At 43.1% G+C, this 16,404-nt stretch overlaps 1 protein-coding gene across 2 annotated transcripts in view; it reads right to left on the reverse strand.

Annotated features, from left to right (window-relative positions):
* DIS3L2 (DIS3 like 3'-5' exoribonuclease 2) overlaps positions 1–16,404 on the reverse strand; it is a 184,999-nt gene that overhangs the window by 92,388 nt on the left and 76,207 nt on the right. For both annotated transcript variants that reach the window (XM_079315695.1, XM_079315696.1), the window contains exon 10: positions 15,160–15,333. In XM_079315695.1, the coding sequence (XP_079171821.1) occupies positions 15,160–15,333 (174 nt within the window). The remainder of the gene's footprint in view (positions 1–15,159; positions 15,334–16,404) is intronic.

A 16,404-nucleotide genomic window follows, 5' to 3' on the forward strand; every position in this document is an offset into this window, starting at 1 on the left:
AATCTAATCTATTTTTTAAAAAACTGTTTAGACAAGTGAATCTCCTTGGGCATTTTTTCATGTTTCTTTTTGGTTTAACTTCTTGGTCTTAGTAGCTTTCATTTCATTACAGATATTCCCTCACAAAAACTAAACAATTTAGCCCATCAAGTTCACTCCAAAGAAACAAGCAGGAAAAAGTCTAGATGCCTTGCAGCTAGAGTAAAAATAGATTGTTCCTAATTACAAAGCTAAATGGAACACAAATAACCCTCATGCCCATGCCAAAGAGTAGATGTCACACCATCTGACACTCCATGAGCACAGCTGGCACAGAGCAGAGGCACTGAAACACGTACAAACCAAGCTGAATGTGACAAAACCGAGTGAGAGTTTTGGTCCCAGTAAAGGCAATCAGAAGATGCAAGACTTCATAAAATCTACACTGCCAATTATGGACCAAGGGAAAATCAGGTTCAATAGGAAAAATGTGAAAGTGATAGAAAGGGACATCAACTCCTTAGATCTTACAAATCAGCTTGGTCCTCAGGAAAAGCTGAACATCCTTTTGCATGTGCTGTACCATGTGTGTACCAGTACTGGGATTTGCAGCCCTGCCCTGGAAGGCTCACATATGTATGTCCTGCAGCAGTGGGTGGCAGGAACACTGGGAGCACACCAAGCTGGGCCACAGGTATGGTCTAGGGCCACACAGATGGGGTAAATAAAGCATCTGACTCAGGAATCATCATTTTAATAGAGCAGAGCCTGGCACCAGTGAGACACAAAACCTGAAGCATTCAACAAATAAAACTTCCTGAACTCTTGCTTCAGGGCCTCCCTTCATCCCAAGCTGTCCTACAGCAACTTCTTTCCCAGACCTCTGGACTATAGCAGAGCCCTCCCAAGCACTGGGAGGAATGTGGGACCAGAGCTGAAGAGCAATGAGGTCATTACAGAAAGGGGTTTGCTGGTTTATTTTGCTTTTATCTTAACTTTTAGAGTAAGTTCAGCCCCTCCCTAGTTAAAAGATCCCCAAGCACAATGGCATAGGCTGAGACTGCCATGGAAAAGATAGACCACTGCTTTTCTTCTTTTCTCTTTGCCACAGAAAAGACTCATATCATGATAGCAACTCCCTTCTAGAGATGTGCAATGCAAACACACATTGTTTTTCTTACAGCATAAACACTGGTATTACTCCTGGGGTAGGAGAGGTGGGAGGAGAAAATTATAGCAAATTCTTAAACGAGCAAGTGTACATGGAATTAGAAAGTCTTAGTCTTTTTGTACAGGTGCTATGTCAGTGAGAGCAGTGTCCCCAACTTTGCAGACCTACCACTTCCATACTGAAATGCTCTGGGTGGTATCTGCTGGTGTCAGACAGCTGGCAGCATTTATGTAATTCCACCAGGCACACTAAACAGAGATTTTCAAAGACATAAAAATCACTAAAGCACTGAGACTTTGAAAACATTTTGGAATATGCTGGCTTTCAGATTGGATAGCAAAGCTGCCTTAATCCCCAGATGCACATTAGTTTCTGATCCTTTGCATGCATCTAAACAAATTAAGAGACTGTGACACTGAAAGATATAAAATCTTTCAACTACACCAGGACTTTGATCTGCTGGTGCCAGCACTAAAAACCAATGAATTTTTAAAGGTTTGCAAACAACCTTACTTCCATAAATATATATTCCTTAAAATTCCACCTAAGGATGGAATTTCAGCATACCACCACTCCAAGGCACCGTGCAACTCTCTTTAGAGAGCTGTGCACATGCAGATAGACACTCCCATACAAACAGTGGTACAGGACAGAGACACACACGTGTGCCAGCCTGGATGTATTTGAACCAGGTCCCACTAATGCACAGGGTATAAAGTGCCCTCCTCAGCCAGTAAATCTTTAAGTTATTTCATTTAAAAGAGTCAACTGAATGCACACAAATGGTTTGCTTTATCTAGCAAGTGAGCAAGAAAAAAGTTAAGAGCTGCTTCAAAGAGAATGTAGGTTCCTGTGTCAGAGGAACACAGAGCTTATCCCAGATGTTCAGGGCCTGCTACCACAAGCATCTGCCATCCATTGTGAATTGTAGCTCCAGGCAGTTAAAAAATTCACAGATTGGTTTCTACAAAGTGCATATTTGCAGCCTGCCCTAAATAGAAGTGAGCAGAAAAACAGGGGTGCCAAATATTTTGCCACATTTATACAATGGTAGCAACTAATGGGCTGTTTTGCTGAGATGTATTTGGCCAGTCAAGTCTACTGCAGAGGCCAATGGTGGTCCCAGTTCAGAGTCCAAAGCTGCAAGTCTGGTGGGGCAGCCCCAGCCTCCCTTTGTGCTCAGCCTGCTGCCCTTGGGGAGGTGCAGGCTGGCTCTGAGCTGCTTCTCAGCACAGCACAGACACAGCTCACAACCATCTGAGATCCATAAACTCACAGATGCAAAGCTGAAGTGAGGTCCAAATTCTGATTTAGCATTTCCCACCAGCTTGGATATGTTCAACCACCAGGCTCAGATCTGTTTCTCCTTTAGAACTACTCAAAGCACTTGGACTTGTAGCTTGTCACAGGCAGTTTATTCTGGGCACAGACTGCAAGGTGAGGTAAGAAAGGCACTGATCAAGTAAAACAAGGCATGATACTCCTTGGCATAAGGATACTTGAGAAGTGTTGCAGAGTCAATGGCCAGGTAGTCAATGGGACAAGAGAAGCCAACCTCACAGCAAGAGCTCCAAGTCCACAGCAGTAAGATGATCCTGGCACACAGGCCTACACCTAGATGAAATTTTCTGAGAGAATTCGGCTCACCAGTAACAATATTAAGTGTGATTAATTGTATTTCTGGTTTTCAGTTTTTATTACTGAAGAAGTTTCAGATGGCCATAGGGATTGGCATGTGGGACCCCTGGAATGATGGGACTGCAGCTCTGAGCCACAGGGCAGCATCCTGCACACGTGCTCCTACAGGGTATGGTCTGGTTCTCAGCTGCCTCCTGCTTTTCCTCTAGGTCCAGTGGTACCACTTCTGTCTCCAGGACCCACAGAGAGCTGTCTCTCATCCTGGAGAATCAGGCAATGCAGTGGAAGCAGGGGTAGGAAAGGCTGGGTGTGGGCAGCACAGCCTGCCCACTGCTCTGTAAATTGTGCCCTCCCTTGGTACCTCCACCAGCCACCCCTGGACACACCTCAGGGAGGACCCTGGGGGCAGCTGACAAAAACCATCTGGGTGAAGAAACAACACTGCACTCAGCTGTGTGGCAGGTCTGTCCTGTGAAGAGGAAGGGGCTGTTCCAACTCCTGCCCTGGCCATACTGTCTGGCTGTGCAATACCCAAAGGCTGTGGCAGGAGGGAGCTCAGAGAGACCAGACCACATTTCTGACTGTAACCAGACCAGCCTGCAGCGAGTTGTGTCACTAAACCACAAGGGACAGACTGTTTCATGCACCTGCTGATGTTACTTAAATCCACAGTAACATGCACACACATTTGCATGATTGACTACAAGAATATAGAAACTGGCAGTGCCCCAGCTTGTGGGAGCCACCAAGGTGACCTTGTGGGTTAAAGAGCTTGATCATCCCCCTCTCTCCCTTCTTTCAAGGCCTCAAAGGAAGCATCTCTCAATATCATCACACCTAGTAAATTATTAATTAATTATTAATTTTAAATTGTCAAAACATACTTTGTAAAAGTAATGAGATGATCTAAGTCCAGTTGTTGCAACATACACACAGTTTGGTTAAAAGAAAATGGTTTAAGAGACAGAGACACAGAGTTAAGAGATTTTCTGGTCTTCATGCTGGAAAGGACTGGAGATAAATATGTGCCTTTAAGAACCCCCCAGCACTGGTCAAAAAAACCCAAAGCATTTCAGTGTGGCAACTTCCACTTTTTACAGGACTATCTTCATGTAAAACAGATGTCTAACACAGCTTTACAGAGATGAACTCGCTCTGGCATGGAGTTTCTGCCAATGAAAGAACAAAATCTTTCCTCCCTTCTCCTTGTTTCAGAGGTTCAGCACCAGAGCAAGGCAATGCCTGCAAAACTTTGGGAGGATCAGGGGAACTGCTCACAACTGGCCATGGTGGACCTGCAAGCAAGAATCAGGAAAGCAGGAGCCACCCAGACTGCCCAGGCCCTGCCAGCCCCCAGCAGCACTGGCCAACCTCCAGCCCCAAGGCAGTGACAAGGGCCCTGCTAAAGCTGGCTCTGTCTGGCATCTTGCAAATCAACCACCTGGGGAAAAAAATTACAGAATAGAGCACTTAGTTTATTAGACAGTAATGACGGTGTCAACCTATACAGGCTGGTATATCAATCCTAATTTAAGGAAAGCTAATTAAGTGCAGTGCTCTTTGCACAGCTTCAGGAAGACTAATTAAAGCAGACAAGCATGTCTGCAGAGCAGTTAGTCTTTTTACCTTTAACAGGACCTAAAATAAATGGCTAGTGCAGCAGTAGAGGTAAGATAAGTAGTTTGTTGTGAGCTGGAATTACCATCATGGAAATTAAAATGTTCACAGATCACAGGACTGCAACAGCAGTTTGTTTTACTTTGTGCAAATACATACATCTATGTATACATCTATGCTAAGTTATTCACAAGACTCAGCAGAGAAAACACTGAACAGTTTGTGCCTTTAAGATTGGTAAAATATATTCATTTTTTCCAGGTAAACTGTTCAGAATTAAACATATCACTTAGTTTAATCATAGAATATGAACACCTACGACATTAGGAGATTACAAATTCCAGTGGTAAGGGCTCACTCTTTGCTCAAGAGAAAGGCTACCTGCATCAAGATGAAGCATTTCAATGGCAAGCCATGGGCTCAGGCTGTAATAGAGGCAAGGTTTCTGGCATGACCATCTAGCTGAGCAAAGCTTGGGTGTTAACAGTGCAGTTATCTTGCTGCTTGGAGAAAAGTGCCAGTTTTGTACACAGCTGCTTTTGTAGACAAAGCAGCACCCTACAGATCCTCCTGTATAACTCAGTGATCTTCCCAAGCAGCAGCACATAGATGAGTCAACTCACCAGTGGAGACATGGAGCCCATTTTTTCACTATGAATAAATGCCAACAACATGAAATACCAGTCCAGAGAGCTGCATGTACCCACTAGAGCATCAGCAAACCCTTCATGAAGCAAGATGTTGTCCTTACCAGCTGGTGTAACTTTTCACAGCAGGCAGAGACCTAAAGAAGCAAAGTATGACCCAGATATTCAGGAGCCAGCCAAAGCAGAGGATGGAGGAATTTCACCCCAGGCAACACAAGCACAAGTCAGCTGGCAGCCAAACCATGTCCATGCCCCTGTGTGATACAGATCACCACTCTTCCTGGTCCTGGCAGCAGCCACCACCACCTCAAGTCACTTGGGCTGAAGCACCAACTTTGGCATTTGTCTGAACTTGGACTGCTCAGGAATGGGGCTGTGGGCAGCCTCATGAGAGGAAAGGAGAGAGATTCTTTGCAAGAAAATCAAAGCACCTAAGGAAGGGGCTTAGCAGGGAATCACTGAAAGTCTTCCAACAGGAAAGCCAGACACAGGGGCTAAAATAGAAGGATGTGGAAGTGAATGAGAAGAGAGAAGAGAGAAGTATTTCAATTGGAAGGGGTCAACAATAATCATCTGGTCCAAATGCCTGACCAATTTAGGGCTGACCAAATTAAAGCAAGTTGTAGTTAAGGGATTTGTCCAGATGCCTCTGGAACACTGACAGGGTTGGGGCATTGACCACCTCTCTAGTAGACCTGTTACAGTGTTTGATCATCTCCTTGGTAAAGAAAGGCTTCCTAATATCCAATCCAAATTTCCTCTTAGCTTTGAACCATTCCCACATGTCCTGTAACCAGGGTGAAGAGATCAGCACCTCCCTCTCCACTTCCCTATCTCAGGAAGCTGATAGAACTAAGGCACCTGAACTTTAATTAGCTTATTTACTCCCCCATTCTAAATCCCCTCCCATGGGCAACTTGCAGACCAAGAAGTCTCCTGTGATGTTCACTAGACATTTACAAAGACCAACACATCCAAAGCAACTACAAAAAAGAACAAATACACCAGAAGCCTGAAGGTGACTGAAACTTGGTGTCTGTGAATTCCAGCACTCAAGACTCAACCAGCTCAGTGACACTGACACCCTGCCCAGCCCCAGGCTCAGCTGTCATGACCCACTCGAGCCCCTCCAGTCATCCAAAGGCTCCTGAAGCACCAAGCTGAATCTTTTGCAGAAGCACCAGTCCATTTCCAAAGTCCAGACTGCTTCAGCTGGAGGTGAGACAGGAATGACCATTGTTTATTACAGTTTCAGCAGTGCAAGCCTTCTTTAAACTTGAATATGTCAGTGCTAAGACATTTGCAGTACGAGTGACTGCATGTCTAGACACTTGCAGTGCATTTACATTCTTCTAGGGACTCCTTAGATTGTCCTGTTCTCTCCACTTTGTGAATACACACAATAGCCTGGTGGGAGTGAAAGCTCAGCCTCCTGGTTTACCCTTATTAACTCCAGCTCAAAGCTGGATTTTTAAAATTAGGCATAGCAAAGGCACTTTTAAAATCTTCAGGTCATTTCTAAGACCCTGCTGAGCACCATCTTACAAAAGCTAAGCAGACACCATTTCTCAGAGCTGGAAACAGTTGTTTTAATTTGGGAACAGGCATCCTAGAGCTGTCAATTCACTCCAGTGAATACTACTAACATTTTTTCACACACCAATCCAATTGTTATGGCAACCACAAAAATCAATCTCATTCTTCAATCACAAGTAAACCCAGCTCGGCCACGGTGTCAGCACAGGTTTGTTACAAAGGGCCAATAAGCACAGGACCAATTCTGCCAATATTCATCACTCAAACTGGGATGAAGCACCCTTTCTCCAAGAGACATTTCAGAGACCAACCAGTGCCTGAGCATTTGAGACTTCAACATCTCACTCCTAAAGACATTTATTACTTGTAGTGTCTACAACATTTGTCACACTTGATGCTGGCAGATTTTAGCTAAAACCCAAGAGTGGCTGCTTCCAAGACAGCCTCTTAAAAGGAATATATTTTAAAAATATGCCTGCGAGAGAAGTACCCTGACAAATCTCTGATGAAACTCTGAATGCTCTGTAACAGACTGACAAAGATACATGACATATCACAAAACCCTTTTGGCATGGTGCATAAATTTCAAAATTAACTAAAATTATAAAATAATTGGAAGCAAAAACTAATCCCTCCAAACACTGAGTATTATAAACCCCCAAAAATCCAACAGAGCTCAAAATACATTGGAAGCCCTACTTCAAACCAGCACTACTCTTTTTAATTTCTCTGTGTTTGTGTTTTAGCTAATGTCCTGTCCTGGTTCAGAAAACAGACCTCAGTCCAAGAGAGCAGCTGACAATGACTCCTGGTGTATTACACATCTACAACAATAAACTATTACATTTTCACCAGGGGCTGCTCACTGGATTGCTGAACCAGAATCAATTATTCCTTCTATTTATCCTTCTATTATTTCCTCCATATTTATGGTCTCCAAGTAAGGAGGAAGAAAGAAAAAAGAGCACTGCAATCTTATACCTATATGGCTTGAAAAACCAACATATATTTATAAACAAGATCAGAGTCTCTGAGAGGCCAAGTACCAGCAGTATTTCCTACAAGTCATGCTGTAATTGTGCCACAAATATAATGAGTTCTCAGCACCACCACTATCCCACGCAAGAAAGCAAAGTGTAATTGAAAATGCACTTGCATGATATAAACTGCTTTAATCATAGATGCACAGGGCTAGAAATGGAAGAGACAGGTCATCCAGCCCCCATAGGTATGAGCCAGGCTGCCCATGACAATATATTTGCAAGGACTTTCTCCTGTATGGTATCAAGCATCCTTAGTGATGGAGTTTCCAGCCCTTTCTTTCACAGTCTACACTACAGTCTATTTTGGGTTGGACAGGAAAGGCTTCCTCTTTGTTTTACATTACTTGTCCTTATAACACCCCTTTCTATCCTCCCACCATCATAAATGATTCTCATTTTTTCATTTTGGTCCACATATTTTTAACTATCAACTACTATATCTTTCACAACCTTCTAGTTTCAGTTTTGGCAGATACACATTGAACAGTTAATCCTTCCTTGTAAATCAATCCCTTATCTCACAGAATATTTTTGCTAGTCTTTTCCAGACTGTCCCACCTCTAATCCATGCTGTGATATCTCCAGGACAGCTCTGCCTCATACACTTGCATTTGGGCCATCTATATTATGATTTATGGCTTGTTCGGTTTTTTTATGGAGTGATCTGAGAATAACCTGGTAGCAAAGATCCAATCACCCAAAAAGTGAGACAGATGGACAAGTTAAATAAAGCATGCTTCAGATCACTCCATCAGAGTGGAACCACAAGGAAAATATTGTTTCTTATAATGACCAGCATGTCCTGGTGATTAGCTCTGAAATACCACACAGGGATGCCCCACCTCACCAATGCAGCAGTTCTGGGTTTCTTCAGCTACAGCACCAGAGACAGACACCTGGGCTGACACCAGGACTTGGACACATCATCTCTTGTCCACCCTGTGTTATGTGACCTGTAGTGAGAGCAGACACCAGCAAAGCACTGTGACATCAAGCAGAGACACAGTATTTGGCACACTTGAACTGCACCACTTAACATCTATAAACATGAGAGGATATGGCACTTTCCTCTGCTCATCAAAAGCCCACCTTGTGATCCAGTGGAATCCAGTAAGAGACAGAGACATTGTCAGACTTGTTTAAGATTTTATCCTCATCTCCTTCTGCTATTCCCTCCACTTCTCTCCATAAAATAAGTATCCAGGCAAGAACAAGACTGTATGTAGAACAATCTAGTGCAAAAGTCATTGCCGTTTTCCCCAACTAAACAGATTCCTAACAAAGCAAGGTTAGGTGTGATGGCCTACAAGACCAGAAATCAACCACACACCATCAACTCTGCTTGAAGCATCACTTCCAATGATCACATGCATCTTCCTATAAGGAAAAAGGTGAGATTGCCCTGTGTCTATGTACACCAGGCACTGGTAACAGCATGCATCATTTTGTTCAAAACAGAGTCACCATAATTGCTGTAGCTATACTGTAGTGGAAAATGTTCTGAAAACAGAGGGGAGGACCAAAAGAAACCAACCAGAAGCAAGGAGCTGAATAAGATCACTGATCACTGGCAGCAGCACCTTGAGCATATTTAATCAGGAGTTTTACTTACTCAGCTAATGGCAGAGAAAGGAGCTAACATGAGCTCTCCTCATCAGTCCAAGAGTGGTACAGTTCCCAGACTGCCTGGGGAGCAGAAGTAGCCAGAGCAGGTACAGTCACCAGCACCAGGTTCTGGAATCAATCCTATTATAGAGGAACTGGATCTGATATGCTTAGACACCTCTGAGTAATCCTTTGTATGACACCTATGTATCTAATCCAGTGTATCTCTCTATGGAGAACATTTAATCAGTCACAGAACAGCTCAGTGAGACAGCAGAGATCATAATCTGACCCTTTTCGTGTCTCCACTCCAAGATAACAGCCAGTTCTGTAGCAATGTTGCTTATACATTTGCTAAACAAGTCATTTCTCAGTTTCCATCAGAAACCAGAGCATTTTTACATATCCTATTATAGCTGAGTAAAACTTGCTCTACTTAACACCAGCTTTTTGTAGTGGAAAATCTCCAGGAAACAAGCTGTTTAACAATGTTTTATCTGCCCTGCACTCATTCCTAACTAAAGTTGTCCACCTGCCTTGGAAAGACAGCTGTTTCAGAGGCTGACTGCTTTCCTCCAACACCCTTTGCACAGCTCAAGTCTGCCATTTTTACCAACACTTCTAATTTTATCAGCCAATAATCTCCTTGGGCATCTACAGCAAAGACCATGCTGTCAAACCCTTACTATACACAGTGCTAATCCCTGTTACCAGCTGTAACACTCCTTGAGAAAGAAATAAATGGAAAGTAGAGCTGCAGAGCAGGTACCAACAGTGCTGCAGAGCTTCCCTCTCCAGTGGGCAGAGGGGGACAGCACAGCACCTCTGCTTTTCTTCCCTTATCAGCCAAAGGAAGGATGCCACATTTCTGAAGGCAATTGAGGTCCTGTGCTGAAATACCAAGATGCAAATTTTAGCTGAAAGCTTCATTGCATTCATCTTCCTGCAGGAGCAAAGTTCAGTAACTCTGCCCTGCAAGGGAGTCAGGTGAGCATTAATTGTCTCCTGCCAAAGCAGTGGATCTTGGCTGGCCCCTGTGTGCAGCCACAGCACAGAAACACTCTGATGGGAATCTCATGAAGCTCTAAGGGAAAAACAGAGTCCTGCACACAGGGAGGAATAACCCTGTGCACCAGTACAGACTGGGGAAGAATTAGCTGGAAAGCAGCTTGGCAGAAAAGGATGTCCTGATGGACAAGTTAAGCATGAACCAACAATGTGTCACTGCAGCAAAGGTGGCCAAGAGCCTCCTGGGCTGCACTAGGAGGAGCACTGCCAGAAGGCCAAAGGATGCATTCCTTCAGTCCTTCCCCTCTGCTTGGCACCACTGAGACCACAACTGGAGTGCTGTGTCCAGTTCTGGGCTCCCCAGTACCAGGAGATATCAACACAGTGCTGCAGGCTTGCTGAAACACCTCGGTGATGATGAAGGAATCAGAGCATCCAACCTACAAGGAGAGGCTGAGAGAGCTGGGACTGCTCAGCTTTGAGAAGATTTAGGCAGGGAGATCTTTTCAATGTGAAAATACACCTGATGCAGAGAGCAAGACAGCAAGGCAATTTCCAGTGGTATCCAACAGGACAAGAGACAATGGGCACAAAACACAGGAGAATCAATTTGAAGGAAAAAACCACACATTTTTCTGAACCCCAGAATATGTTCCTCAGAGGGGTTGTGGAATCTTCATCTTTGGAGCTATCCAAACCCCAAATGGGCACAGCCCTGAGCAGCCTGCTCCAGCTAACCCTGCTTTGAACAATGGGGTTGGAGTAGATGATCTCTAGAGCTGCCTTCCAAGCTGAACAGGCTGATGATTCCTCAGAGTTTGGCCCTGCTCTGCTGAAGTCAGTCAGTTTCTGCTCCTCAGAACACATCCATCTTGTAGATATTTCAGAGTTCCCTGCCACAACACCCTTTCTCTGCTCAGTATTTTTAGCTCATTGTTTTGTATTTTGCCAGCTGAGAAACTGCAGTTTGTAATTTTACCTCCAGCTTCATATTTCTTCTTAAAAGTGAATACAATGTCCTGTTTATAATAATAAAATCACTAGTTGGCAGGATGACATCAAATGGAAAAAGAGAAAGCAACTGGAAAATTTAGAGCAAGCAATTTTGAGTGCCAAGTTTCACATTTGTAATAGTCCAGCAGAGGTCAACAGGCTCACTTATTATTAGGCAAATGGTAAAGAAATAGATATCCTCTAGTTCTTCCATGTTAGACTATATAAACCATCTCTACTTGAACAGGTTCTAACACTTTCCAAAAAAGTGATGCTATACATTTTCCACAGTAACACCAACAATGGAAGACAAGCAAAAGGCAGAATTGCTTTGCAAAGAAAAGCCTTTTTTCTCCCTCCAATATTTAGGTTTTTGTTTCCCACTATGATTGGACTTTCCTGGCTTTACTTTCTTGTCCCAGTTAAGCAGTAAAGGAAACAAAAAGATATGAATGAAATTAGAAACATTTGGAATGAGTCTTAGAAATAGCTTTTGGGTTTCTTAGATTCCTGGCTAGACCTATTCAAATGGCCTCCTCCTGCTGCTGCCCCCAGCTCCTGCACCTACCTCTGAAATTTGTATTTCCCTCTTTGCCCTCACCTCTCTTTTCTTCAGGGGCTGCAGTTTGTCCCAAAGCAAACACGGAAATGAAAATTACATGTTGTAACACTGGGAAAGACCAGAAAGTGGTTGAAACTTTGCACCCATCAACATTTGTCTCTATGACATTAATCCTCCAATGTTTCCCTAAAAGCAGAAACCAAACACTTCACAAACTTCTAATGAAACAAATACCAATTCCAGTCAACCTGAATAATAAAATGAGCTCTCCAGTCCTATCTGTATTATCACATTTAAAGTCTTTGGAAGAGATGTTTCCTGAACCACATACTCTGATACTTCATGAACCTTCATGCTCTCTGTAAAATGCAACTGCAGGATGCAATGCCAACACCTAATACTTGCCTAGTGCTTTTCATCAGAAGTTTTGGGTGCTCTTTGGACACAAGTAGGCTGGAAATGCCTGTGAAATACTTGTCTAATTTTATAAATAAACCCAAGCAGGTGAGAAACAGATGTCCATGGCAAAACTGTGCAAAAGTGGCAGAGCAGAGTGTTAAGCCAGCTAAATCATTTCAAAGTCATCCACAAGGTTTGAAGCTTTTCTGCCTTAAGTAATATTGAAATATTATGTAAACCCTTCTTTGAGAGCTATTACTGGAGAAATGAGGGAAAAAAAAAAGATCTCTTGGAAGCAATGCATGGCAAGAACAGGCTCCCTGTAAAACTGAAAGACTTGCAGGAAGATCAAGGAACATATTTACAAGATGGCATGGATAAAATGCCTTTCCCTCTTGCCCAGGCTCAGCAGCTTAGTGAAACACATTGTCTCACTTCCATCTATAACCACACTCACAAACACCTCTGGTGCAGAGCCCCTGTCTCCACACTCCACACTCTGGCTCCCAGACCACACCTTGGACATGGTCAGCAAAACACACAAACTGCCTTTTGAGGAGGAAAGGGTCATTTCCCAAGATGAAAAGAAACAAGGAAAAGTTATCTCAGGAAGAGGAAACACACAAAAACACAAGACATTTTTTGGGTCTCAGTTCCAAATACCACAACTTTTAGACATGACACTAGAAAATTTACAGCCCTGTGTTACAGAACTGCAGAGGATTTACTAGAGGTGAAAGTACTTTAAGCTAAACTCTAACAAGTGTTTACTCTCATCCAGCAAGCAATGTGTAAACTGAACTAGGATGAGCTATTTACAAGTGTTAACATGGCTGTTTTAGGAGAAAAGATGAGTTTTTATTTCACTCTAATTAATTTAAATCATACTCTCAGACTACTGTACAGTAATCTGGGAAGCCTGACAGATCACCATGCTCAAAGTACAGCAAAGAAGGGCACTTACAGAGGCAGGTGTGTGAGATCCCCTTGAAAAAAAGGCTTAACTCAGATGTGCACCCAGAACAGACACCCAGGTTCAGGTGTGTTCCTCTGGATGCCATCATGAACCAGGTGTCCTGGCCCCTTGTAGGACAGTGCAGATCACAGTACACTTGTTGCTGACAATATGAAAGCTGATATCTAATAACAAGTTAAGGACAAGCTATGTTGGGACTTGTCAAAAACAGTCTCAAGCTCTTCTGGTCTCACCCATCACATGTGCCAGCCAAGTCTCCAAGCACCTGACATCCCCTTCCTACAACTCACACTGCATTTACTAAAAAATCTCATATTTTTTCTGGGTAGACAAACCCCTTTCTGTGAGGAAACATAAGGAAGACTCACCTGTATTTTATTTTCCATAACTAAAAGTCTCATGTTATCTCCATATGTGTTTAGACCACAGACTGGTTAGTCAGCAGTGTGGCAGTTGACATTAAAAGGATTAGCAAATTAAGCTCAAATAATTGTCTTAAAAATTTTGACTGTTAAATGTTTATATTTGAGAGGATCAAAAGGAAATCTACTTTGTAGTGTGCACTGTGGTCAGGAAGGGGCAGAGAGGGATTTAAATGGCTTAACCACAGAACTGTTATCACCTTGATAAGTCTCAGTGTAATAATTCAGCAATAAAAGCAAGAAATGCACTTGGAATTTGTTTCCAAAACTGCCTGTCTGACTGGAGACAAGTCAAGCTCTTTATTTGCTTAAAAGAACTCGGTCAGAAGAAACAGAGAAGGCTACTGAACTGTAGTCAAGAATATAAAAATAAGCATTTTCAAGTGACATCTGAACAGCAGCATTCAGTACCTACTTTTTTTTTTTTTTTTTTTTTTTTTTAATCCTACCTGAAGCCTGCAGTCTGGAACTGGTGAGTGTTAGTATTAATCAATCAGGAATGTGATTTTCTGCTAAGTTATTCCACTGTATAGCGGTGGAAATCCAGAAAGCTGTAACAGTAAGGAGGCTGCAGGCTCCAGAGCAGAATTAGGTCCAAAGTAACACCTGGAGGACAAGTACAAATACATTTTCAGCCTTGAAATAAAAATGGCTGCAGTTTATCAGCTTATCTGCTCAAATTGCTAATGTCCATGCCAGTAACACAGCTGAATGAAGAGGAGCTTGCTGCATACATGCAGGTGCTTGTACCAGTGCAGTGTCCAGAGGAATCAGCCTCCTAGGGCTGTTTCTCCTCAGCACTACACAAGACAGCAATGAATCCACCAATTGAGCCAGGATGCTCCAGCATAAGCAAGGCTGGAAGCAGAACACATTGTGCCTTCTTAATAATGTATTTGTGTTTGCCTGCACCATCCTTTATTGCCAAGTGAGCTTCTAAACAAATAATTTTTATCTGGTCTTTAAATCTTTTCTAGTAAGGACATCTCTATAATCTGACACTTAGGAGTGTAGCAAATCCACTAGTTTTGGGTAGTCCAGCAGTGGCCATGTCTGCCACTCAGCAGGCTGTGGAGCTCCCAAAAGCTTGTTGGGAGCATCACTACACTGCAGGAATGGCTGATGTGAGGTAGGTGGACAGTCTTCATCTGTCTTAAGTCTCAGAGTAATGATGTCCCAGATCACTGATCTGCCAGGCATTCAGAAAATCTCTGCTATAAAACTACCACTAAAACACATAATACATCCCAGACAAAACCATAAAGCTTTCAGATTAGGTGCCAAACACCAAATTTTCAATTTTCAATAGTTCTTTTGAGAAAAAGCCTCTCTGACTCATAAAATAACTACTTCAAGTAACTGATCTTCTGGGTTTGTCAGTACTTTCAAAAAGTAGTTTCTTTCTATGCTTTCTAGCACAGGTAAAGAATAACATGGTACATAAATAACATGGCAAAACATGGTACTAAAGTCAGTACCTTTACAAAATGTGATGAAAGCAAAACAAAACAGCACAACCCTGCATCAACCCAAGGAGTGTCAGACCATGCTTTTTGTTGTTACCTTAAATCTCTTCTTTTGGCCAGCTCTCCTGGTGAGATAACCCAGGGCAGGTTCTGGGGAAGGCATTCCAGGACTTCAGGAGAAAAGTCAGAGAAATCCACACCATACTCTGTCAGGATCCCTTCTGATTCTGGCTCTATCTCTCCAGCCTGCCCAAGACTTTTGCACAACTGCCTGCAGAAAGAAAAGGATGCTTTTTAAAATGTATAATTACTATTCTCATGTTGTTACTGTCCCTGCAGAGAGGCTGCTGAGTGCTCAAATACACTCTCACCCATTCACTTCTCCCTGAGTTTTGGCAGAGGACTTAGCAGGAATTCAGACCATACCATGACTTGTGTCTGCTGGAGGTGGAAAACACTCACTGGCAGTACCCTTGGCTGTTTTTGTGTATCTCATTTGAAGCAGATATTTTAAATTATTAGGTTTTTACAAAAGTAAGAAAGTTTCCCATTTTAGAGAAAAATGCATCCAATGGGGATAAGAAAAGCACAGCCATCCACACAGGCAGCTCTAGCATTACACATGGCTGCCTTGAGACCCTCCTCTCCTCACCACTGAAAAAGGTGACTCACCACCACTACAGAGAATGAAAAATAGATTCACACCAAATACCAGACAGCTCCACAGGGAGCTCAGTACACTGCCCTCCATCCCAAAGGATACAGCTCTGCCTGGGCAAACCAATGCCCTGTGAAGACAGAGCTGTGAAGAAGCCCTGATACCTCCCTCCCTTACAGGAGTCACACAGACAAACCCACAGATCATCTTTCCAATCATTTTCCAGGCTCCTTCCAGGACCTGAGCATTCCCAGTCATTTGTTCCTCCTCTCATGGCTAAACTGAAGCCTCTGAACTCAGAGCTAACTGGAGAGGGGCCAGTGATCGAGAAACAAGTCACAGACAGGGAAAACTGCTCCCCATGCTAGCAGTGCTTGATGAAGTATTCTGCACACATCTATGGATGAGGTTGCTGCTCTATTATGCTTGGGGAAAGTTTCCATCTGCTCCAGTGCAAACCCCAGCATGGATCTATCCAACAGCTCTGACACTGTGCAAACCAGGACTCCAAAGGAGCAAGACATTTGTTCCCCCTCCAGCTGATTACAAATATCCCGTGAGAACCTGTGTCACATGGTGGCTCCCCTGGCCCCTTTCTCACCTTTAGATTGCTCTACAGTACACAGAGTTAAATTACAGTACACAAAGTTAAATTACTTTTCCTTTTTTAATATACTGCCATTA

This window comes from Erithacus rubecula (genome assembly GCF_903797595.1).
Source record: "Erithacus rubecula genome assembly, chromosome: 11".
Lineage (NCBI taxonomy): Eukaryota > Metazoa > Chordata > Aves > Passeriformes > Muscicapidae > Erithacus > Erithacus rubecula.